Source organism: Scyliorhinus torazame, chromosome 13 (assembly GCF_047496885.1).
Source record: "Scyliorhinus torazame isolate Kashiwa2021f chromosome 13, sScyTor2.1, whole genome shotgun sequence".
In the NCBI taxonomy this organism is placed as follows: Eukaryota; Metazoa; Chordata; class Chondrichthyes; order Carcharhiniformes; family Scyliorhinidae; genus Scyliorhinus; species Scyliorhinus torazame.
This window is the reverse complement of record NC_092719.1, coordinates 51,342,759-51,369,285: the sequence shown is the minus strand read 5'-3', so window position 1 is coordinate 51,369,285 and position 26,527 is coordinate 51,342,759. Positions and strand designations below refer to the sequence as shown.

At 42.0% G+C, this 26,527-nt stretch overlaps 1 protein-coding gene across 7 annotated transcripts in view; it reads left to right on the top strand.

The window, feature by feature from the left end:
- tbc1d22a (TBC1 domain family, member 22a) overlaps window positions 1–26,527 on the top strand; it is a 517,208-nt gene that overhangs the window by 149,395 nt on the left and 341,286 nt on the right. For all 7 annotated transcript variants that reach the window (XM_072471465.1, XM_072471464.1, XM_072471460.1 and 4 more), the window contains one exon: window positions 21,807–21,921. In XM_072471465.1, coding sequence (XP_072327566.1) covers window positions 21,807–21,921 — 115 coding nt within the window. The remainder of the gene's footprint in view (window positions 1–21,806; window positions 21,922–26,527) is intronic.

Below are 26,527 nucleotides of genomic sequence, written 5' to 3'. Positions count from 1 at the left end.
TCAACGCTGTAATGTGGTTTGGGGTCAAGTAATTCTTGGGAAGTGCAAATTGAGCACAGGGGAGCAGGCTGTCGAGAAGTAAGTGCTCCATTGATGTAAGTTGGACCTTGGGAGGAGGCAGAGATGGATCATTCAGTACTTGTGGCTAAAAATGGCACACTTCATTGTCCTGTTTTTGCTCTCGCGTTCTGGCCTCTGCCAGATCTTCGGTGATCACTCGCTAACAATTATGATTGTCCACCTTAGAAACTCAGTGCTACTGGTAATGGGTTCTGTGGGTTCTTGCATGACTGATGAGCCCGATCCTAGAGCCGCATTTGAAAAAAAAAAAAAAAATTTAGAGTACCCAATTCTTTTTTTCCAACTTAGCGTGGCCAATTCTCCCTCCGTGCATATCTTTTTGGTTTGTTGGGGTGAGACCCATGCAGACACAGGTGAATGTGCAAGCTCCATATGAAGAGAGGGCCAGGATCAGACCCGGGTCCTTGGCGCTGTGTGGCAGCAGCGTTATCCACTGCACCACCGTGCTGCCCCTGAGCCGCATCTTCAACTGCAACTTGGCAGGTGTTTCTGGCAGATGGGATTGGTCTTTGGACTCTAGATTGCTGGTAGTCCTTTCAGACTTCTTCAGGCTTCCTCTTGCCGTCGGATGTCCTTGAAAAATTGTCAATCAGGAGGTTCCTCCAAGCCGGTCTCTTCTAAGCAAGGGTCTCCCAGACGTTGACTTGATGTTCCACTTGAGGTAAGCCTTCAGGGTGCCTTTGAAGTGCTTCCCTGGTCGTCCTCTTGACCCAAAGCCTTCCATGAGCTGGACGAAGAAGATTTGCTTTGGAAGTTGGGACTCTGACATCCTAAGCACATGGTCAGCCCAGCAGAGGTGCTGGTTAACTCTGGGTAGATGCCTGGTGCGGGACATCTTTTAATGTGGATATTCTGCTGTGCATCAGCAGACAGAGGGTGAGACCAGTTCCAGTGGCAAGGGAACCTTGGCAACTGGGGATCTCCTTACTGCTACAGCCTTCATCTGCCATTCCGGTCATTGATGCCATACGAGGATCATCCGCCTGATTCATTGTTGTGGACTTGTTTTGGATTGCACTTTGGTTCCTCTCCTCTGACTGTACCATCACAGGTGACCCTGTAAGGAGCTAAAGACTCCCTATTGCTCTTGGGATCAATGGAACATTCAAGCCTCTCTGCCTCAGCAAGGTGGCAAGCCATCAATAAGATGCCGTCAATAAGAATGTGAATATTCACAAAGTCTTTTTTGTTATGCTCAATTGTCCACCATCATTCACAACTGGAATAAGCAGTATTGTAGAGCATTGGTAGTGGAATCACATGGCTCTTTTTATAGAGTACTGCATTCACCATTTGACATTCACATAATCTTTTGATAACAGCTTCACAAGGTTGATGCCTCATTTTCGGGAATGCCTGGTGATGCTGCTCTCTGAATAATCTTCCACTTCTTATTCGACCAGGTTTGGCCATTGAACTTGGGGTAGTTATCAACTTTTGTGGCCTTGTCACCTCAATATATGTTTAATTTCATTTATCACTACAGCTCCCCATTCCACCACCTCTTTCCACATAACTTTGATCTATGCATCCCCATCGTTTGACTGTGGACCCTGCGCTTTGGAATTCCCTCCTTGCCTCTTAAAATCTAATTGTTGAACCGGGTTTTTGGTGACCCCTAATATCTCTTTGTTAGATTTGACATATATTTTACCCTAATTCTATCTCCGTGAAGCAGTTTAGAATGTCTTGTGATGGGAGAGATGCATTACAAATACACCAAGGGCAAGTGCTGCAGGTAAATGGGTGTTGTTTTGATATTGTAAGTCCTTCCCCTTGCTCATCCGATTCATAGGTATGGGATCAGTTTGCACATGCATTCTAATGCCACCTGTCTTTCTTCTGTAACTGTATTGTCAGACTGATTATTAAATTATAGAATCCCAACTGCACAGAATCTGCACTAACCCTCTGAAAGAGCACTCCACCCAAGTCCACTTCCCTGCCCTATCCCAGTAACCCTTCAACCTAACCTACATATCCCTGGATACGAAGGGGCAATTTAAGCATGGTCAATCCACATAACCTGCACAATTTTGGACGGTGGGAGGAAACCGGAGCACCCGGAGGAAACCAACGCAGCCAAGGGGAGAATGTGCAAACTCCACACATACAGTCACCCAAGGCCCGAATTAAACCCAGGGATCTGACGCTGTGAGGCAGCAGTGCTAATCATTGTGCATTCAGTCTTGGCTGAGGTACACTTCCCTCCAGTTAAACATTATTTGACTAAAACTATTAATTATTTCCTAGACAAAGATGAACCCAGTGACGTTTATATTTATTTAAGCTTCTCAAATAATTATCTTAATATCAATCTAATTCTCTAACACAAGAAGCAATACGACACCACTATCCCTGTTTGTGGACTAAATGTTTTTTTCTGACTGGATAATTCTCTGCAACTAGTTGGCAAAGTCTTGAATGTAGCTTGTTTGGGTGCAAAAAAAAAAGCTCTGATCTTGATTTGAGGAAGAGCAATGAGGCTCTTCCAGTGTGTAAGCAGACCTTTATCCTTGAGCCAATACCTTCCCTTCAATCAAAAGCTCCAAAACTGATTGACTGACTGCTGTTTTCTCAAACTTGTTTAGAAATTATATTCCACACGCGCGAAAATAAGAAAACTTAAAAAATTAATTAATCAATTATGAGACACTTTGGGACCTCCTTAAAAAGTCCCCCTTTTGGAGCAAGTGCTTTGACTAGAACTGCTGTATCAGCCTTCCAGATGTTGTTCCTTTTTTGGTTAGCTCGGCAAGCAGAAGCTTGATTTCTTAGTACTATCCCATCCTGGAACATGTTGCCTCACAGTGCTGCCCCACAGCGCCAGGGACCCGGGTTCAATTCCGGCCTTGGATGACCCTCTGTGGAGTTTGCCCGTTCTCCCTGCATCTGTATGGGTTTTGTCCGGGTGCTCTGGTTTCCTCCCACAGTCCACAAATGTGGATGTTAGGTTGGTTTATAGAATTTAATTTTATTTGATTTGATTTCATAGAATTTACAGTGCAGAAGGAGGCCATTTGGCCCATCACGTCTGCACCGCCCTTGGAAAGAGCACCCTACCTAAGCCCACACCTCCGCCCTATTCCTGTAACCCAGTAACCCCCACCTAACCATTTTGGGCACTATGGGCAATATTCGGCACATCTTTGCACATTGATTAACCATGATAAAATTGTTCTTTAGTGTCCAAAGGTTAGGTGGGGTCAAGAGGTTATGAGGGTATAGTGCAGCATGGTGGCACAGTGGTTAGCACTGCTGCCTCAAGGCACCGAGGTCCCAGGTTCGATCCCGGCTCTGGGTCACTGTCCGTGTGGAGTTTGCATATTCTCCCCGTGTTTGCGTGGGTTTCGCCCCCACAACCCAAAGATGTGCAGGGTGGGTGGATTGGCCATGCTAAATTGCCCCTTAATTGGAAAAAATGAATTGGGTGCTCTAAATTTATTTGAAAAAAAAGAGGTTATGGGGGTAGGGCAGGGGAGTGGGTCCTCGGTAGTGTGCTCTTTCAGAGGGGCGGTGCAGGCCCGAAGGGGTTGCTTCTGCATTGTATGGATTCTATGTGGTAGTTGCTGGGAAACTTGTAAATGAGGCATATTTTACATTTTTCATATTTTATTAAACGATTTCTTCAGTAAATTTCTCAGAATCCCTACAGTGTAAAAGGAGACCATTTGGCCCATCAAGTCTACACCAACCCTCTGAAAGAGCACACTAACCAGGCCCACTCCCCAACCTATTTCTGTAACCCCATAACCCCACTTAACCTTTGGACTCTACGGGCAATTAAGCATGACCAATCCACCTAACCTGCACGTCTTTGGACTGTGGGAGCAAACCGGAGAACCCAGAGGAATCCCACGCAGACATGGGCAGAATGTAAAAACTCCACACAGGCAGTCATCCAAGGCCGGAATTCGACACGGGTTCCTGATGCTGTGAGGCAGCACTGCTAACCACTGTGCCACTGTGTCGCCCGGTTTAACCCTAAATTTATCTTGAAATGTATTAAAAATAGCTTTTATTGTCTTTGATCCTTTATAAATGTAAAATTTTAGGATAGCTGGAGCTTATCTGATTGACTCACATTTTTAAATATGTCAATCGTTCAAAATTTCGATATTTGCGAGTTTTCACAGGAACGTAATCACCGATTTTAAAAACAAGGTACCCATAGGTACAAAGGTTGGATCTATCTTGATTGATTAAAGTGATAACATCAGCTACTTTTTTGAAAATTCGAATGGTAATTGACAAGCCAAAATAATTGTAACTTGCAAAATGTAGCACCTGCTTTCTGCAGAAACAGTGCTATGACCTCTTGGCGGGGCGAGGGGGGGGGTTGGAATTCGAAATTTCCGACCATTTATTTCTTGATGTTTGCTTGTCAAGTGAAATTTGGATGTAAAATTTCCTTAAAGCATCATGGCGTTAGTTAACAACTTCAGTCCAACTATTAACTTCAGTTACTATTTTATGGATGTAACATTCAAATGTTTTCCATGTTCTTCCTCTATAGGTCTGCTTTATATTTGGGGGAAAAACTGTTTCTTCCTCTTCTCCCAACCCTTGCCTCCAATAAATTAGTGTTGTGCTCATCAAGGCAAGAAATATAGGGGAGGCAGTGGTGTAGTGGTATTGACACTGGACTAGTAATGCAGAGACCCAGGGTATGCGCTGATGGCATTTGAATTAAAAAAATCAAAACCTGGAATTCGAAGTCTAATGATGACCATGAAACCGTTGTCGATTGTTGTGAAAACCCATCTCGTTCACGAATGTCCTTTAGGGAAGGAAATCTGTCATCCTTACTTGGTCTGGCCTACATGTGACTCCAGACCCATAGCAATGTGGTTGACTCTTAAATGCCCTCTGGGATGGGCAATAAATGCTGGCCCAGCCAGTGACACCCACATCCCATGAGCGAATAAAGAAAAAAAAAAAAATTAAATGCAGTGGAATGTAACATTTGCCATTTCAACATCTGATTCTGGTATTGAGCAAATAGAAGGCAGAAATAACATTGTTCGATACCTGCTAAATTCTCATGTGTCTGCCTGTCGATCTCATAAAAGCAAACCTACTACAATATCCACTGAAGCTCTCTAGTAGCCTTAATCTGCAATTGTGGTTTGTTATTGAATTAGAGCTAGAATTGTAGAATCCTACAGCAATGAAGACGATCATTTAACCCAGTGTGCCTGTGCCGCTTCCTCGAAAGAGCTGTTCATTAGTCCCATTAGTCCTTTGCTCTTTCTCCATTGGCCTAAGTACTTGTCCAATTCCTTTTCAAAGTTATTATATCTGCTTCCCCCGCCATTTCTGGCAGTGTCATGTACCCTCTCTCAGGACTTGATATCGTTCCTAAAGTGTGGTGCACAGAATAAGCCACAGTGGGCATCACGGTGGCACAGTGGGTTAGCCCTATTGCCTCACGGCGCCGAGGTCCCAGGTTCGATCCCGGCTCTGGGTCACTGTCCATGTGGAGTTTGCACATTCTCCCCACGTTTGCGTGGGTTTCGCCCGCACAACCCAAAGATGTGCAGGCTAGGATGATTGGCCACGCGAAATTGCCCCTTAATTGGAAAAACTGAATTGGGTACTCTAAATTTATTTAAAAAAAGAATAAGCCACAGTACTGAACTGAGTTGAACCATCAGTGATTTCATGAATGTTTACTGTAACTTCCTTGCTATTGTGTTCTACTTAGAGACCAAGGATCCATATGCCTTTTCAACAGCCTCATCAATGCCCAGCCACCTGCAAAGACTTGTGTCTGCGGCCCCCTCCCCTCCCCACCAACTCTGTTCCTGCACCTCCTTTAAAATTGTACCATTTAGTTTGTCTTACCTTTCCTCATTCTTATCAAAATGAATTGCTTCACGCTTCTTTGGATTTTAGCAGTCCACATGTGTCGGCCGGTGAAGGGTCACCGTTGTTGGTTACTGTCGAGAGAGCGAACGAGCGGTTGTGCAGCATCTTTTATCCCTGGGATTTTTACACCCTTTTGGGCGGTCCCAGGTGAGCTCCCAATCAATTGATCAAGGCTCGATCACCCTGATTGATTAGGTATAATCAAGACCTGCCACCTTGATGGCGGGGCGTGTCCTTACCGGCCATGTCCGAGGCACATAGGCCTTTCCAAATAAGGAAATAGATGCTACCGAGTCTGCTACATTGTGGTAATTTGTATTTAAGACAATTATCCTGGGATGGCCTCTTGATGGCCTTTTTCCTATGTTATTTGCAAAGTCTGGGCTGCAGCCTTTGTTTATTTGGAGCTGCAGCCTGTTTGTCCCTGAACATGGCCACCTTTCCCAGCGTCCTTTGCCAGACACCATTTTAGATGACCACAGTGATCATCAGCAGGATGCTTCTTTTCCCACGTCATGACTTGACACCATGACACATGGGTATGGAGTCAATGTTGTGCACACACACAGCCAGGCCTTCCTGTCTGTATGTCACTATGCTGCCACATTTGGTAGGTCTATCCTGCTGGTTGGACAGGAAATACCCAGGGATCATGATGGAGTAGTATGGGACATTGTCATTCTGAATCTGATTACTTTAGGTATTTGCTTGGCTAGTCTGTGGACAGCTTTCCCAATTTTCATACAAGTTCATAGATGTTTGTTTGTAAGATTTTGCAGAGTCGACTGTGCTGGAAAGGTCTTGAGTCAATCGCAATTGGCTCATCCATTTTATTTTGTTTGTATTGGTATTTGGATCAGAAGTCATATCAGAACCACAGTCCGAAAGCTGAAAGGACAAACCCATACTCACACCACCCATTCCAATGGTTAATTTAAATAATAAAAGTGGATAAAAGTTGTTCTTGGAGGGCCAAGATTTCATTGCCATTTTTTAAGACTCGAAATTCCAAACCCTTGGTATGGAAAGAGTTAAGTGCTTTGTAAAGTTTCTGATTGAACCTTAAAACATCTGCATTCTGGGTTTCCCAGGTGGCACAAGATAAATAACCAATGTTTGAAACAATAAATCTGTGTGAGTGAAATAATGAGATTAATACGAAACGTTTCTGGTTGGAGCATAATTTATCTTTTTAATTTATTCATGAGAATATAAATCTGCAGTTGCAATTTGTTCACTGTGTGAGCTCTGCGTTTGTTTAAGAATGACAGGAACCCAACTAAATGTTCTATGTTCTAAAATCTTAAATTAAAACAGCAAATGCTAGAAATACATAACAGCTCCATCAGAACCTTGAAAAGTCGAGAGATCAGCATTATTAACCACCTAAATGGATGAGATAGGATAAGATAGCAATTGCACAGGAACACCACCTGCAAGTTTCCCTCAAAAGTCAGACACCATCTTGACTTTGAAATACATTGCTATTCTTTCACAATCAGAGTCTGAAATCTTAGAGCTCCCTCCTGAGCAATAACTGTGCATGTACCTATACTACCATTTACACACCACACCACAGTTCAAGGAGGTGCTTCATCACCATCTTGAGGGCAATTAAGGATGGGAAAAAAATGCTGCACTTGCTGGTAATGCGCACATCTTATCAACAAATTTAAAAAAAAAAAAACAGTTCCCACTACTTAAACAGGTCATGTTTCAATTGGAGGCAATCATTTAAATCAAGCACATAGCACAATTAATTTTCTGTTGCCATTATTACCAATTACAAAGTTACTGTTCATACGGAGTGTTCGGACTGTTTTGGCAAATTGGGGTCCAGTGAGTAGTTGTTGTATGTGATTATCTTATATATCTTAATTACCCATAACTGGCGATGGGTTACAGCTTGCATGACTCAGCACTGACTACAGTATTAAACTTGCTCAGAGTGGTTTTCATCTTTAAGGTGTAATGACTTTGCCCACATTCCCGTCCAAGTGAAAAGGGATTTGGTGAACAATCGTGTTTGCCTTGAAAGAGAAAATTGAATTTTCAGGTGTGGTGGAATCTTGAGGCTTTAATAGTTTAGGCAGACTTTTTTTTATTGTGGCTAAAGTCCTTGTCCAATGCGACAAATCGGTATAAGCACACCTGCTAAAAGTGGATGTTGTACTTATGTGTGTGCTCGTTTGTATGTGAAGTCATTGCATCTGTCTGCCTAGGTATATATATTTTATGATGTGGAGATGCCGGCGTTGGACTGGGGTGAGCACAGTAAGAAGTCTTACAACACCAGGTTAAAGTCCAACAGGTTTGTTTCGATGTCACTAGCTTTCGGAGCGCTGCTCCTTCCTCAGGTGAGGAGCGCTGCTCCTTCCTCCTTCCTCACCTGAGGAAGGAGCAGCGCTCCGAAAGCTAGTGACATCGAAACAAACCTGTTGGACTTTAACCTGGTGTTGTAAGACTTCTTACTATATATTTTATGTTAGCATCTTTCCCACCACCATATGTCTTTCTACTCGTCCACACAATCCCTTGTCAAATTCTCTTTAGCATCCACCACCCTACTTCAGTTTAAGATGCTTAATTGAATCGGGCTTCCAATTGGAATAAAAATAACCAGCCACCAAAGAATTCTGCTGGTCGAGGAGGATCTAATGTTACAAAAAAATGCTGTCAGATTAGTCTCGATCAGTCGGATCTGCTGCTAGGGCTACAGGGTTAGTCTGGGGAATGGGGACCTGTGAATTAGGTTGTGTAGAAGGCAAGTTCCTGTTTAAAAATATGCAGTTGGGAGCAGAGTTAGAGTTGGATGACAGGAGAAGAAAAAACCTAGGCACAGAATTTGCTGGAGTTTGCAATCTGATGGTGGACCCCATTAGACTTTGTTTTGCACCCTTCAGCTTAAAGATGCTCCTCCGACAAAGATGTTTTTGCGGAGCTGTCGGGGCAGCGCAAATTGGCCGCAGCTTGTCTTGATTTTCTATTTGTGAAGTAACTCTCCCTTATCATAAGTTGCCTGTGAATTTGCATATCATTGTTTTCAAATTCTGGACCACTTTTTCAGGCAAAATTGTGTAAGTTTTCAAAAACATAGTAGGCAGCATGTAATGGTCAGCAGTGAAGGAACAGTACTTGTTTCTCATCATTGAGAGCTCCCTCTGACCTTTTGTGGGCTATTGCGCAGCAACATGGAATGGGCAGGCATCTGGACCAGCATGGGCCCTCCACAGGAGATCTGTAGCGCACCTGCGAAAAGGGCAAACATCCTGACAAAGAGAGCCAGATTCTAAACTAAAATGCGTAAACTAGATTTAATTCATATTGAATTATATTTTACACAAGGCAAAATAGAGAGGGAAAGAAAGGTGATATTGCGAGAGAAATGAGAATCCAAGAAAAAGTAAAATCAAATTTTTTTAAACATCTGCAACATCTCTAATTCCGAAGACAAAGTATTTCGAACTGGAAAAATTAAATTTCTTGTTAGAGGTGATTGTTTGGCAGTAATATCACTTATAAAGTGCAAATTCACTTGCACTTGGATGTACCTGTCCTTTTTGTTCTGCTATGTTTAGCAGGTAATTGGTGGGTAGGTATAGCATTTTTGCACCCCTGTATTGATTTCATAAGAACTAGGAGCAGGAGTAGGCCATCTGGCCCCTCGAGCCTGCTCCGCCATTCAATGAGATCATGGCTGATCTTTTGTGGACTTAGCACCACTTTCCGGCCCGAACATCATAACCCTTAATCCCTTTATTCTTCAAAAAACTATCTATCTTTATCTTAAAAACATTTAATGAAGGCGCCTCTACTGCTTCACTGGGCAAGGAATTCCATAGATTCACAACCCTTTGGGTGAAGAAGTTCCTCCTAAACTTAGTCCTAAATCTACTTCTCCTTATTTTGAGGCTATGCCCCCTAGTTCTGCTTTCACCCGCCAGTGGAAACAACCTGCCCGCATCTATCCTATCTATTCCCTTCATAATTTTATATGTTTCTATAAGATCCCCCCTCATCCTTCTAAATTCCAACGAGTACAATCCCAGTCTACTCAACCTCTCCTCATAATCCAACCCCTTCAGCTCTGAGATTAACCTAGTGAATCTCCTCTGCACACCCTCCATTGCCAGTACGTCCTTTCTCAAGTAAGGAGATCAAAACTGAACACAATACTCCAGGTGTGGCCTCACTAACACCTTATACAATTGCAGCATAATCTCCCTAGTCTTAAACTCCATCCCTCTAGCAATGAAGGACAAAATTCCATTTGCCGCCTTAATCACCTGTTGCACCTGTCAACCAACTTTTTGCGACTCATGCACTAGCACACCCAGGTCTCTCTGCACAGCGGCATGTTTTAATATTTTATCATTTAAATAATAATCCCTTTTGCTGTTATTCCTACCAAAATGGATAACCTCACATTTGTCAACATTGTATTCCATCTGCCAGACCCTAGCCTATTCACTTAGCCTATCCAAATCCCTCTGCAGACTTCAATGCTGAATCTATCAACCAGGTAGTATTCTGGCCGAGGCGTGGGAGGAGCAGGGCAACGAGGACAGCAACGTCCTGGTCTCCTTGTTCAGTTGGTCTGTGTAGACTCCAAAGATTTCTGCCCGATGTACACCATAATGACGGTGTGCATTGATGATCTTACCATTATTGGTGTTAGTGCAAATGCAGGCCCAATAATTTAGGATTAGATAAATATAAATATTAAATGTAACTGGTAATATAAAACTACTTTGTCCACATGACCACAGTGACTCTATTTCAAAAGTAATTTAACGGATGTAAGTGCCTTGGAATATCTGTAGATCATAGAGCATAGAACATTACAGCGCAGTACAGGCCCTTCGGCCCTCGATGTTGCGCCGACCTGTGAAACCACTCTAAAGCCCATCTACAGTATTCCCTTATCGTCCATATGTCTATCCAATGACCATTTGAATGCCCTGAGTGTTGGCGAGTCCACTACTATTGCAGGCGGGGCATTCCACGCCCTTACTACTCTCTGAGTAAAGAACCTACCTCTGACATCTGTCCTCTATCTATCTCCCCTCAATTTAAAGCTATGTCCCCTCGGGCTAGACATCACCATCTGAGGAAAAAGGCTCACTGTCCACCCTATCTAAACCTCTGATCATCTTGTATGCCTCAATTAAGTCACCTCTTAACCTTCTTCTCTCTAACGAAAACAGCCTCAAGTCCCTCAGCCTTCCCTCATAAGATCTTCCCTCCATACCAGGCAACATTCTGGTAAATCTCCTCTGCACCCTTTCCAATGCTTCCACACGGGTCTGGTTTAGCACAGGGCTAAATCGCTGACTTTGAAAGCAGACCAAGGCAGGCCAGCAGCACGGTTCAATTCCTGTACCAGCCTCCCCGAACAGGCGCCGGAATGTGGCGACTAGGGTCTTTTCACAGTAACTTCATTTGAAGCCTACTTGTGACAATAAGCGATTTTCATTTCATTTCATGCTTCCTATAATGCGGCAACCAGAATTGCACGCAATACTCCAAATGCGGCCGTACCAGAGTTTTGTACAGCTGCAACATGACCTCATGGCTCCGAAACTCAATCCCTCTACTAATAAAAGCTAACACCGTATGCCTTCTTAACAACCCTCTCAACCTGAGTGGAAACTTTCAGGGATCTATGTACATGGACACCAAGATCTCTCTGCTCATCCACACTACCAAGTATCTTACCATTAGCCCAGTACTCTGTCTTCCTGTTATTCCTTCCAAAATGAATCACCTCACACTTTTCTGCATTAAACTCCATTTGCCACCTCTCAGCCCAGCACTGCAGCTTATCTATGTCCCTCTGTAACTTGTAACATCCTTCCGCACTATCCACAACTTCACCTACTTTAGTGTCATCTGCAAATCTACTCACCCATCCTTCTACACCCTCACCCAGGTCATTTATAAAAATGACAAACAGCAGTGGCCCCAAAACAGATCCTTGTGGTACACTACTAGTAACTGGACTCCAGTCTGAACATTTCCCATCAACCACCACCCTTTGTCTTCCAGCTAGCCAATTTCTGATCTAAACTGCTAAATCACCCTGAGTCCCATGCCTCCGTATTTTCTGCAGTAGCCTACCGTGGGGAACCTCATCAAACGCTTTACTGAAATCCATATACACAACATCAACTGCTTTACCCTCATCCACCTGTTTGGTCACCTTCTCAAAGAACTCAATAAGATTTGTGAGGCACGACCTACCCTTCACAAAACCGTGTTGACTATCTCTAATCAAATTATTCCTTTCCAGATGATTATACATCCTATCTCTTATAAACTGCTCTGTAGTTACCGGGGTTGTCTCTACTCCCCTTCTTGAACAAGGGGACAACATTTGCTATCCTCCAGTGTTCTGGCACTATTCCTGTAGACAAAGATGACTTAAAGATCAAAGCCAAAGGCTCAGCAATCTCCTCCCTAGCTTCCCAGAGAATCCTAGGATAAATCCCATGCGGCCCAGGGGACTTATCTATTTTCACACTTTCCAGAATTGCTAACACCTCCTCCTTATGAACCTCAAGCCCTTCTAGTCTAGTAGACTGAATCTCAGTATTCTCCTCGACAACATTGTCTTTTTCCTGTGTGAATACTGACAAAAAATATTCATTTAGCACCTCTCCTATCTCCTCGGACTCCACGCACAACTTCCCACTACTGTCCTTGACTGGCCCTACTCTTACCTTAGTCATTCTTTTATTCCTGACATATCTATAGAAAGCTTTAGGGTTATCCTTGATCCTACCTGCCATAGACTTCTCATGTCCCCTCCTGGCTCTTCTTAGCTCTCTCTTTAGGTCCTTCCTAGCAAACTTGTAATTCTCGAGCGTCCTAACTGAACCTTCACGTCTCAACTTTACATAAGCCTTCTTCTTCCTCTTGACAAGTGTTTCAACTGCGTTAGTAAACCACGGTTCCCTCGCTCGACTAATTCCTCCCTGCCTGACAGGTACATACTTATCAAGGACATGCAGTAGCTGTTCCTTGAACAAGCTCCACATTTCCATTGTGCCCATCCCCAGCAGTTTTCCTCTCCACCCGATGCATCCTAAGTCTTGCCTCATCGCATCATAATTGCCTTTCCCCCAGATATAACTCTTGCCCTGCGGTATATACCTATCCCTTTCCATCACTAAAGTAAACGTAATCGAATTGTGGTCACTATCACCAAAGTGCTCACCTACCTCCAAATCTAACACCTGTCCTGGTTTATTACCCAGTACCAAATCCAATATGGCCTCGCCTCTCATTGGCCTATCTACATACTGTGTCAGGAAACCCTCCTGCACACATTGGACAAAAACTGACCCATCTAAAGTACTCGAACTATAGCGTTTCCAGTCAATATTTGGAAAATTAAAGTCCCCCATAACAACTACGCTGTTGCTTTCGCTCCTATCCAGAATAATCTTTGCAATCCTTTCCTCTACATCTCTGGAACTTTTCGGATGCCTATAGAAAACCCCTAACAGGGTGACTTCTCCTTTCCTGTTTCTGACCTCGGCCCATACTACCTCAGTAGACGAGTCCTCATCAAACGTCCGTTCTGCCACCGTAATACTGTCCTTGACTAACAATGCCACCCCTCCCCCTCTTTTACCACCTTCCCTGAGCTTACTGAAATATCTAAACCCCGGCACCTGCAACAACCATTCCTGTCCCTGCTCTATCCATGCCTCCGAAATGGGCACAACATTGAAGTCCCAGGTACCAACCCATGGCGCATGTTCACCCACCTTATTCTGGATGCTCCTGGCATTGAAGAAGACACACTTTAAACCACCTTCCTGCCTGCCGGTACACTCCTGCAACTTTGAAACCGTACTCATGACGTCACTACTCTCAACCTCCTGTATACTGGAGCTACAATTCAGGTTCCCAAGCCCCTACTGAACTAGTTTAAACCCTCCCGAAGAGCATTTGCAAATCCCCCCCCTCCCCCCCCCCCCCCAAAGGATATTGGTACCCCTCTGGTCCAGGTGTAGACCATCCCATTTGTAGAGGTCCCACCGACCCCAGAATGAGCCCCAATTATCCAGATATCTGAAACTCTCCCTCCTGCACCATCCCTGTAGCGACGTGTTCAACACCTCCCTCTCCCGATTCCTTGTCTCGCTAGCACGTGGCACGGGTAACAACCCAGAGATAATAACTTTGTTTGTCCTAGATCTAAGTTTCCACCCTAGCTCCATGAATTCCTGCCTTACATCCCTTTTCCTACCTATGTCGTTGGTACCTATGTGGATCACGACTTGGGGCTGCTCCCCCTCCCCCTTAAGGATCCCGAAAACACGATCCGAAACATCACGGATCCTGACACCTGGGAGGCAACACACCAACCGCGAGTCTCTCTCGTTCCCACAGAATCTCCTATCTATCCCCCTAACTATGGAGTCTCCAATGACTAATGCTCTGCTCCTCTCCCCCCTTCCCTTCTGAGAAACAGGGACAGACACTGTGCCAGAGACCTGTACCCCATGGCTTACCCCTGGTAAGTCGTCCCCTCCAAAAGTATCCAAAGCGGTATACTTGTTACTCAGGGGAACGACCACAGGGGATCCCTGTACTGACTGCTTCCTCCCAGCCCCTTTCACTGTCACCCATCTATCTTTATTCTTCGGAGTAACTACATCCCTGAAGCTTCTATCTATGACCACCTCTGCCTCCCGAATGATCTGAAGTTCATTCAGCTCCAGTTCCCTAACGCGGTACGGATGAGATCAGCAGGGACACTGACGGCGTCCCTCACCTCAAACATTCTGCAGGAGGAACATTGCACTACCTTCCCTGCCATCCCCTCTAGATAAAAAGAGAAAGAAAGAGCTTACCTGTTATTCACTCTACCCCTTAGGTTAAAGGAGGTGGAAGAGTGGGGGAACACTACAAGTGTAGTGTCTAGGGTTTAGAAACTGCCCAACTTGAATATAGGTAAAAATAAAACACTTAACCAGCAACCACTGCGCCCCTCACAAAAGCAGCAATCAGCTGTTATTGGCCTGCGCAAACAATTTAAATATTTACTACTTACCCAGCAGTCACTCTGTCCTCACTCTGACCGGATTCAGCTGGAAACTCCCTACAGTAAGTTTAAAAAAAAAAAAGTACTCCCCTTCTCAGCAACCTCTGTGCCCCGCACGATAACACCTGAGGGAAAATAAAAGAAAAACTACAGGTACACCTTCAAGTTCGGGTGGCCACAATGCACGTATGCAGATTTCCCCCGCAACAGCCAATCAGCAGCTCCGCTCTACTGTCCTCTGCTGGATGCTTGTCTTCACTTGAACAGCTAGGGTCTCTTGCACAGGTATACCTTCAATCTATCTATTCAATCTGTTTATTCCATGAACTCAACTTAACATCTTAAATAAACATTGGATCTCTTAACACCCCTTACTTCAAAGATAACTCAGAAAATATTGCAACAGCAAGTAACTCCGTAAAATATTCCTTAAATTTTCAAGAGACTTAACACCTTTAAACGGTATCACATCAGGTTAAAGGATATATATTTTTTCTGTAGAATGGCAAAGATATATTAGCTTGGTTGCCTTCAGCTCCAGCAAAACAGCCTGGCACTTTTAAATTGCTCTCAGCAAAACCAGCCAGGCACTTTCTAAGCTGCAAAACCAAACTGCAAAACTTGCAGCTCTCTTGAAACACACAGACACACAAACACTGCTTTTAAACTGAAACTAAAAACCTGCAAAATGATTGAACTGAGCTGAGCTCCACCCACTCTATGATATCACTGTTTTCTTAAAGGTACATTGCTTAAACATCCATGTCTTAAAGGTACCCTCACATGACACCTCCCCCCCCCCCAAAAAAAAAAACCCCATCAACTTCAAGATTTTTCACTTTTGCACCATCCACTAAGAAATGTACACAGTAAATATCCCTTTTCGTTAAAAAACAACAACACATGCAAACAGGTATAATAATATTGTCCAGTTTTCTTTGTCCTTCTTCCTCCAACCGAAAACCTTCTCAATTGACAGTCTCTTTGAACAAAGTCTCTGTACGATCCATCCATTCCTCTATTCCTAGGCATTTCTCTTTAGAATCTCATAATTTAGTTCAATCTGACCACAGAGTCCCTGGCAATTCTCCAATACAGGATCATTGGTTACCACAGCTTTCAGGCAGTCAAATGCCTGTTGGAAGTCCGCTGTCCATTGACATTTTTAACGTTTCTTCAGCAGTTCCATCAGTGGAGTAATCACGCCACAAAACTTTTGCACAGCTGTTCGATCAAATCCACTCATACTAAGAAATTGCATTATTTCCCTTCGTCTTGAGGGTATCGGAAACTCCGCAAGAAAAGTGATTCGGGGATCTCCAAATTCACTTTCGGCTAGGTTTATCACCAAACCCGCCTCCTGAAGTCGATCGAAGAACTCCATACGATGTTTTAAATGTTTTTTCCATATCTCGAAGTTGAAAATAAAAGTAGATTGTCCCACTTTCTCCATGCAATCCTTCAATGGTGGGACAGGATAAGAGTCCGTTCTTGTAACTGCATTTACCTTTCTATAGTCCACACACAACCGTTGGGTACCGTCTGGTTTAGGTACCATCACCATGGGTGAGCTCCATTTGCTGCAACCCACTTCAATTATGCCGTTCTTCAGCATACACTCAATCTCTGTGTTAACTTGTGCCAATTTTAAAGGATTAAGTCTATATGGATGTTGTTTGTAGAAACAGCATTTCGCACAGCTACATCATGTATAGGCATTTTAGTTCCCAATTTATCTCTACAAACTTGCCCATGTGATAGCAATAACTCTTTCAGGTCAGTTCGTTTTTCCTCTGGAAGATAACTTAACAATTCATCCCAATTTTTAAGAACATCCTCATTTTCCAATTTAATTTGAGATATGTCAAATTCACAGTCATCTGGATTTGGTGCATCACTTTGAGTTAGAATCATTAAAACCTCCTTTTTCTCTCCTTCCCTTTCAAAGTACCCTTTAAGCATATTCACATGACCCACGCGGTTTCCTTCTATCTGGTGTTTTTACCACATAATTCACCTCACTTAATTTCCTTTCAATCTGATACGGTCCACAAAACCTAGCTTTTAAAGGCTCCCCTATCACTGGTAACAACACTAAAAGTCTATTCCCACTGGCAAAACTACGAACTTTGGATTTCTTGTCCGCTCCCCATCTCATCACATTTTGTGCAACTTTCAAATGTTGTCAAGCCAATTCACCTGCTCTATTTAATCGTTCCCTAAAATTTGACACGTAATCCAATAGTGTAATTTCCGATTTCTCACCCACCAATTTTTCCTTAATCAATTTAAGTGGTCCTCTTACCTCATGACCAAAAATTAGTTCAAAAGGACTAAATTTGGTAGACTCATTAGGTGCATCCCTAATTGCAAACAATACGAATGGAATTCCTTTATCCCAATCGTCTGGATAATCTTGACAATACGCCCTCAACATTGTCTTTAATGTCTGATGCCACCTTTCTAACGCTCCCTGCGATTCTGGATGGTATGCAGTTGATTTAAATTGTTTTATTCCTAAGCTATCCATAACTTTTAATAACTTTGAAGTAAAATTTGTTCCTTGATCCAATTGAATTTCTGTGGGTAGTCCATATCTAGTAAAGAATTTAAGTAACTGCTCCACAATCCTTTTAGCTGTAGTGTTACGTATTGGAATGGCCTCTGGAAACCTAGTAGACACATCCATTACAGTCAAAAGATATTGATTCCCACTTTTTGTTTTAGGAAGCGGTCCTACACAATCGATTAGGACCCTTGTAAAAGGTTCCTCAAATGCTGGAATGGGTATTAAGGGTGCTGGTTTTATCACTGCTTGAGGTTTCCCTATCACTTGACATGTGTGACATGATTGACAAAATTTTACTACATCTTTATGTAGTCCAGGCCAATAAGAATGTTTCTGGATTTTAGCTTGAGTTTTCCTTATTCCCAAATGACCTCCCACTGGTACCTCATGTGCAACTCGCAACACCTCCTTTCTATACCCTACCGGCAATACTACTTGATGAACTTCTGCCCACTTTTCATCCGCCTGCATAAGTACAGGTCTCCATTTTCTCATCAAGACATCATTTTTACGGTAATAACACTCTGGTATACGCTCAGATTCCTCTTCCGTATATGCTTTCTGATATATCCGTTTTATTTCTACATCTTTCTGTTGTAACTCCGCCAATTTTCCTGAACTAAAAATATCCGCCTCTTCCTCCACCTGTTCTTGTTCTTTTTCAACCATCTGATCAAAAATCGTTTCTGATAATTGCACTTCAAATTCATCTTCATTCTTTGATTTCTCCTCTTGTCTTAACCTGTGACTTTGCGACCTTGTTACTACACAATCCGGAAAAATCCCAGGATATTCGTCCTTCAACCCTTCAGTTGTCTGATTTTCCACTGGCTTATCAACCACAGCAGGCATCACTCCCACATGCGATCCAGCTATATCGTTACCCAAGATAAACTGTATTCCTGGACAAGATAGTTTATCTATTACTCCTACTACCACATCACCACTCTTCACTGGACTTTCCAACCTTACCTTGTATAATGGAACACTATTCCTCTCACCCTGAATTCCACATATCACCACCTTTTCTGGCAACATTCTTCCCAAACTACATAATTCCTCATCTCTTACCATTAAAGATTGACTAGCCCCTGTATCTTAAAATTGTGACTTCTTTACCTGCTCCTCCTGATACACATGAGTAAACTTTACCCACACAAGTAAATTCTTTAAATACATCTGGCACCTTCTTAACAATTCACTTCTTGAACAGGCTGTACAATCGTTTGCACCTCCTTCGCTTCCCTTGGGGTTTCCTTTACCACTCTAACAAACCCCACTGTCTTATCCTGTTTTACCACATCAGCCTTCTCAGTGCTTTTCTTCACGCACCAACACTGTGACTTTACATGGCCTAATTTATTACAGTGAAAACATCTGAAACTTTTCATTTCTTTTCCACACTCCTGGATTTCTTTTTTAATCTGAGGTACACTCTCTTTATTGTCTCCCATCAGATCACCTTTACCTTTACCACTTGAGTATTTCTCATGTGCCCAGTTTCTATCCCTCACCGGCTGAAACTGATGTCGGAAACCAATCTTTGATTTGTGAACTAATTCATAATCATCTGCCATTTCCACTGCTAATCTCGCAGTTTTAACCCTCTATTCTTCCATATGAGTTCTCACTACATCAGGAATTGAATTTTTAAACTCCTCCAAAATTATAATTTCTCTGAGAGCTTCATCTGTTTGGTCTATTTTTAAAGTCCTTATCCACCTATCAAAATTACTCTGTTTGAGCCTTTCAAACTCCATGTATGTTTGACCAAATTCTTTCCTTAAATTTCTAAACCTTTCATAGATTATCATAGAATTTACAGTGCAGAAGGAGGCCATTCGGCCCATCGAGTCTGCACCGGCTCTTGGAAAGAGCACCCTACCCAAGGTCAACACCTCTACCCTATCCCCATAACCCAGTAACCCCACCCAACACTAAGGGCAATTTTGGACACTCAGGGCAATTTATCATGGCCAATCCACCTAACCTGCACATCTTTGGACTGTGGGAGGAAACCGGAGAACCCGGAGGAAACCCACGCGCACACGGGGAGGATGTGCAGACTCCGCACAGACAGTGACCCAAGCCGGAATCGAACCAGGGACCCTGGAGCTGTGAAGCAATTGTGCTATCCACAATGCTAATGTGCTGGCCTTTGTCTGTAAGCTTCAGGCACTAGCTCATATGCACTTATGAGGAGGTGAAGAAATCCATCTTATGTTCTAGATACCCCCTCCGGTAGTGAGGCAAACACTTCACTAGCTCTATCTACCTGCTTCGTTTGAATCAGTAACACCGACATGTCCTGTGGCCATTTCATTTGTTTAGCTACCTTCTCAAATGAAATGAAAAAGGCTTCCACTTCCTTCTCGTCAAACCTTGGCAATGCTTGGACATATTTAAATATATCCTCACCACATCTTCGACTATGACGTTCTGTCTCATTATCCTCATCCCTATCATCCAACTGTACGTTTCCCTTTACGTCTGCCAATTTTAACTGATTGTCATGTTTCATGGCCATTTTCTGAAGTGCAAACTCCCTCTCTTCATCTTTTTCCCTGATCTATATCTCCCTTTCTTTTTTCTTTTTGTCCTGCTGGGGCTATTCTTTCTTTTCTCCTTTCTTCGCTCTCCTTTTCTTTTTCCTCTCTCTCTCTTTCTCTTTTTCCTCTCTCTCTCACTCATATTCCAGCCACTTTAATTCTTTCTCATGTTCCATTTGTTTAATTTGCAACTGAATTTTTGCCATTTACAATGAGTCAAACTCTATCTCAGGCAACTTTAAATGCGTAACCACTGCCATAATTACCTCACCTGTTCGCATTTTGTCAGGTAATGTTAACTGCAATGTTCTTGCCAAATCTAATAGTCTGCTTTTCGTTTCTGTCCGTAAGGTACTACGTGTAACATTCTCCACCCTCAAAAACTTCTGAGCCTCCGAAAGAGCCATTGTTCACAACACTCTCCCCACTTAAACTAAAATTCCACACCGGAAAAGCAACAATCCTTCACTGTCTTTAAGTTCACAAAAGCCAATCCCCCTCGAGCCCCCAATTGTTATGGGCGAGGCGTTTTCATAACCCCAAAATGTATCATGGAGTTCAACCAACCTCACCCTTTAATGTATTTGTTGCTTTTCCGAGCTCACGGCTTGTTCCCTAGGTGTGGTATTACAATTATGGACACGTGGGTTTTTAAACACAAAACACTGTTTATTCCATGAACTCAACTTAACATCTTAAATAAACATTGGATCTCTTAACACCCCTTACTTCAAAGATAACTCAGAAAATATTGCAACAGTAAATAACTCCTTAAAATGTTCCTTCAAACTTCCAAGAGACTTAACACCTTTAAACAGTATCACATCAGGTTAAAGGATATATATATTTTCTGTAGAATGGCAAAGATATATTAGCTTGGTTGCCTTCAGCTCCAGCAAAACAGCCAGACACTTTTAAACTGCTCTCAGCAAAACCAGCCAGGCACTTTCTCAGCTGCAAAACCAAACTGCAAAACTTGCAGCTCTCTGGAAACACACAGACACACAAACACTGCTTTTAAACTGAAACTAAAAACCTGCAAAATGGCTGAACTGAGCTGAGCTCCACCCACTCTATGACATCACTGTTTTCTTAAAGGTACATTGCTTAAACATCCATGTCTTAAAGGTACCCTCACATGACAAATATGTCTCCATGTTAAACGTTGACATTATCTTTGCAAAGAAAGTGATGACAGGAGGCAAGATTTGGCATTGGAAAATGTACTGTCGTCAGGTCTTTTGGTATCTAGATATTTTACTTTGCTATATATCAGCAGTGCTACTTCACAGTATTTGACGGCAAAGTTGAATCATATGACATTTTATGCTTTTGATCACAAAGTTGAAAATATATTAGTTTAAACAGCTAGTTGTGAAGTATCCTTGAAATAGCAAGCAATTCCTAAAACAAAACATACAATCAAATCCAACATTGATATTGATTTGCCCTAAATTCATTTGTGCAAACGAATCAACTTCCTCATAGGCCAGTGCTTTTGAAGTGACAAAGAAATAGGATTGGCTTTAAAAAATTTATTTTTCGGGTACAGTGATACAATGCCCATATTGCCCTTAAAGCACACTTCATGTTGCCTTTCGTTTTCAAAAATTGAATAATATCCCTGCTACACTTGATAGAATGTCCTTCATTCTAGTTTTTAAAAATTATTTTCCAGATCTTTGAACGCATTCTTTTCATATGGGCGATAAGGCACCCAGCCAGTGGATATGTTCAAGGGATAAATGACCTTGTTACGCCTTTCTTTGTAGTCTTCGTTTTTGAATACATTGGTAAGTCTCAAAAATTGATTATGCCACTGTATTTCTATTTTTAAATGTCTTGGATTGTTACTGTAATGCAGCAGGCAATATATGTCTGATCTTTTCAGTTTGTTAAACAAAAAACCCTTTGTCCATCATAATTTCAGAAGACCATCTTTATGTAATTGTATAATGTAGCTGTATCTATTTGCATATTGTAAAAGCATCTTTTCAAGTATTTTGAAGCATAGATTAAAATTGAGGTGTCTTGTATCAGTCCAATTTCTTTTAAAGCTCCCTGTGCCCTCTTTATCGAGATATCAATGTTTTGTGTTAGAATTAACAGAACAGGACAAGGTGCCCTTGAGTACCTTGGAAGAGGATTTCTCATTTACTGATTTACAGGATGGTGCTTCTTCTCCCTTGTTTCCTTTCATTTTTGACATCGTGGGAGGCCGTAAATTGCTTTGCAACTAATGATAGCTTCTGGCTAATCATCTATTCAGTGGGGAAGGGCCTGACTCTGGAGGACCTCTACATTTCTCACTCCAACTTTCATTTATGCATGGAAATGTTCCTAATGAGTCGACATTAATTGATTCGATGAAGTCGTATTGTACTTGTTGAAATGTAATTAAAAATGTCAAACCATTTAAATTTCATGTAAAAATGGATTTTTAAAATTGGAATGTAAAGGGTGTTTCTATTTAAGATGAAGCAAGTAATACTTACCAGTTCTAATTCATGCCAGTAGTAGTTTGAGATTACCCTCCGTAAAACTGATTTGAACTTCAATGGTTCAGTAATTTCCACGGTGCACATGTCCTTTCTTGCACATTCTGGTTTGTTCAGCTTAAAGCCGAAGTTACATCTAGTTTACAGCACAAAACAAGACCAATCAACTCAAGTGATTTATTTTAATATATGAAAGTATATGAAACTAATTTTTATTTGAGTTTTTAATGTTGCACTGGTGAACTTTTGCATGTGCCATTGAGTACAATCATGTATGAAAGTGGGGTTTGTGAACTGGCGTTGGTATGCTGTTGAGAATGAAGTGAACTTGAAGTATTTAGCCACATAAAGCGAAAGACCATTTGCGTGTAAATTCCAATTGGAGGGGTTGCACCAACCTTTCATGAATGATCCCTATCTGTCACTAGTTTGAAAGATGTAGTCATTGCCATTTTCAGTTTGCATGCAATTATAGATACTTTAAACCAAAAGCTCAGTACTTCTGCATGGAATCGAAATACACAGGATAGGCAGGAGTCTTTGTCCCCATCCTTTTTAAGGGAAAGATTTCAAGTTCAAAATGTATTGGTGACGCTCAGTTATGCAGTACTATGTCTCCCCTTAAAAGAGGTATGCTTACGCTGTTATCCAACCAGCTTACAGCTTTGGTGAGCAGGCAGACAGCAAACATGTGCATAATCATCCAATGTACAAAAAAATAAATGGTGTTTTCACAAGGATTTCCAGCTGATATTGAAGCTTTTGGGGATGGAAATAAACTGGGCTGGTCCCTTATTTTGATCATCCAAAATGGGATCAACTGATAGTGAAGAAGACTGAGCAAAAATATCAAAATCTAAATTTTAAAATATCGGTGCACCATCTGCTGCAGTGCAATCCACACACAACTTCAGTTGTATCAGGCTCTCTCTCTCTTGCACCCCCCCCCCCCCCCCCCCCGCCCCCCAACCCCGAAACAGGGTGTTCCAAGTTGGCTGAGCTTTGCTGTGTTCGTGATTTTTAAAAAAAAAGTGTTGCCCCAATGCTGGACAGCAAATGCTCTTGAGTCAGGAGTGATCTCATTCAACAAGTCATGATATTGTCCATTGTGGTTGCATGAAATTAGTCCAGTATGTCAGAGACTTGAAAGAAAGGCTTGCAGTTATATTGCATATCATTTCTTCCAGGAATAACCCATTGCACTTTGCATTCAAATAATTGCTTTGAAGCATAGGGACTGTTACATTAAGAGAGTAGTTCATGCATTCTCAGTTTGTTACTTCGAATTTTTTTTAGATCTTGGTTCTAAAATAATTGTTTCATTCTAATGCCGTATATCTGTCATTATTTGCATTTAATGTGGACCCTTGCTCATGAGCTGATTTGTCTTGAGGTTCTGGTTTTCTTCAGTTAAATAATTGGCTGACCAATGGTTTATCTTTTTTAATGTTTGTATCATTCTTTGAAATCATTGAAAAAGGTTGCCAATTAAAATGTTACTCAATGTTTACTCAAATGTGGACGTGGAATTTTAGTGTTAGAATTTTAAAGGTTCACTCTGTTATAAAAGTGCCTGTTCAGAAGTAGTGAATTGGGAAGCTTATTGGTGAAGATTGCTTGCTTTGTTTATCAAATGTGAAAATGGAATTAAATCTTACAACACCAGGTTAAAGTCCAACACGTTTGTTTGGAATCACTAGCTTTTGGAGCACAGCTCCTTCATCAGGTGACTCACTGTGCCCACCCCACCCAGACCAACATCGGCATCTCCACATCATGGAATTAAATGATTTTGGATTTAGCATGAATGATGAAAGGATGGTGCTAATATCTAGAGATCATAATATAATTGGATGTTAAATAGTTAGTACACCACTTGAAAAGAAAGATCTGAGAAAGCCTGCCAAGCTTCAGAAGAGGGAATAAAAAGTGAATTGGAAAGGGATAAGTGGAATAATACTTGGGAGATCAAAAGTAGAAAACCTATGGAGAACTGAAATATAGGAACAATGAAATAGAGATCCCTCAAATCACCACGCCATCTGAGCTTTTCAACAGTCCTCCAGTCCCATGACCCACTGCGCCTCTGATTCTGGCCTGCAATCTGTCCTCCTTAATTCCACCATCGTTCTCGAGTTATATTCCTCTTTGTGGAGCTGTCTTGAGAAAATTTGGCCTTTCCACTTGTGTACCCCTCTTTGTAAGAAAAATATTAGTTATCTCAGCAGCCTTGTTTTTCATTCTAGTTCATGATCACTTCCTGTGTTAATTCGCTGGTGCTATTTGTGAAGGAGCTTCATATGTTTTCTGTACTAAAGGAAGTAAATAAATTCAAATTGTTGAATACAGAGAAAGAGCTTGTTTGGGTCCTCACCAAAACTGAAGTAATGAAGAATGTTCTTCCGTGAATCACATGGCTCAACTTTATTAACACCTTACTTGCTCACCTAATATGATTAAAATATTTCCCCAACTCCTTCTCCAAACAGAACAGCACTCAGCCACCACTTTCCCTTGAATTAACTACACAGTTGCCCACATTTCATTCCTCTAACTTGCCTGAATTTCTACAAGATTGCAGCCAATAGATTGCTTCACTTTTCCTCCTCCCACTTTCCTTCTCCCACTTTCCTTCTCCAAACTTGACCCGAAGCTTCTGCATTTCTTTAATCTTCACATGGGCATCATGTTTTTTTCCTGAAACAAAATCACTCACTTGGATATTGTTAATAGCCAGCAAAATATGTAGGAATTGCATGATTTTGCGTTTTCAGTTTTCACTTTCCATCAGGAGATACAGCTGATCTATTGCTTCCTATCATATTGCAGTTCTTGGGAAATTGAACTGTGATGCAGTGCTTTTCCTGTTACCTTGGAATACGGAGAGTAAGTCGACACAGCGGATAAGATAATGCCATTTGTTTGGCTTCAAAATCTCTCACTCGGTGTACAAGTTAACTCCTCCTTTCTGCTAAGAAATGCTATACTTGCATTTGGAGTTGGCATCAATTTGTCACCTCATAAATACATGTTGTTCTCACCTTATAATTTGGTGGATGGGATCAAGCAGGTGATGTCAGTCGCATTGCCAAAATGCTTGCATTTTAAGATACACCCACGTAGACACGGATGGCGACCAACAAACGGAAATGGACCCTCTTGCAAAAATAATGAAGTATACAGCTGGCTTGCTCATTCGTCTAATAACTATGCTGCAGCGAGGGATTTCGGTATTGGTTTAAAACTGGTATGAGAAAGGAAGAAGGAATCCACCCTGAAGAAGATGCATGAGAAAAGGAATCTGCAAGTGGCCTGATTTTGAAGAACATGTATTGGAATGGGTCCTTGGAAATGGTCAGATGGTTGCATTGTCACCAGAAATGCAATACACATATTCGCACTTGTGTGCCAAATCGAACCTTGGGGTCAACAAAGAATCCGGAGCAACAGCTAGTTGGTGTAACCAATTTATAGAACAAAAATGTCTCGTGTTGTGGCAGAAGCCCAAGATAACTTGGAGAGCAAAAGACCTTGTTGCCAAAACTGCCAGTTTCCAGAAATTCCTTTTCAGACAGTGACAAAAACACGGGTACCCATTAAATCACATCTGCAACATGGATGATGCTCTTATACATTACAATATGCCCAGCAACCAAACTATGGAGTGTAAAGGCTTGAAAATGATGGGGCGAGCGAAGACTAAATTCACTCTGGTACTTGCTACTTGGCCGACAGAACAAAATTCAAGCATTTGGTCATTGTCAAACATAAAACCATGCTGAAAATCAGGTTTGCTGAAGGAGCTTTTTGTATGTCCACGATGATGATTGGATAGATAAGAATGGAATGAAGTTATGGATAGATAATAAACCTACACAGTGTTCAGCTTATTCATGTGGGA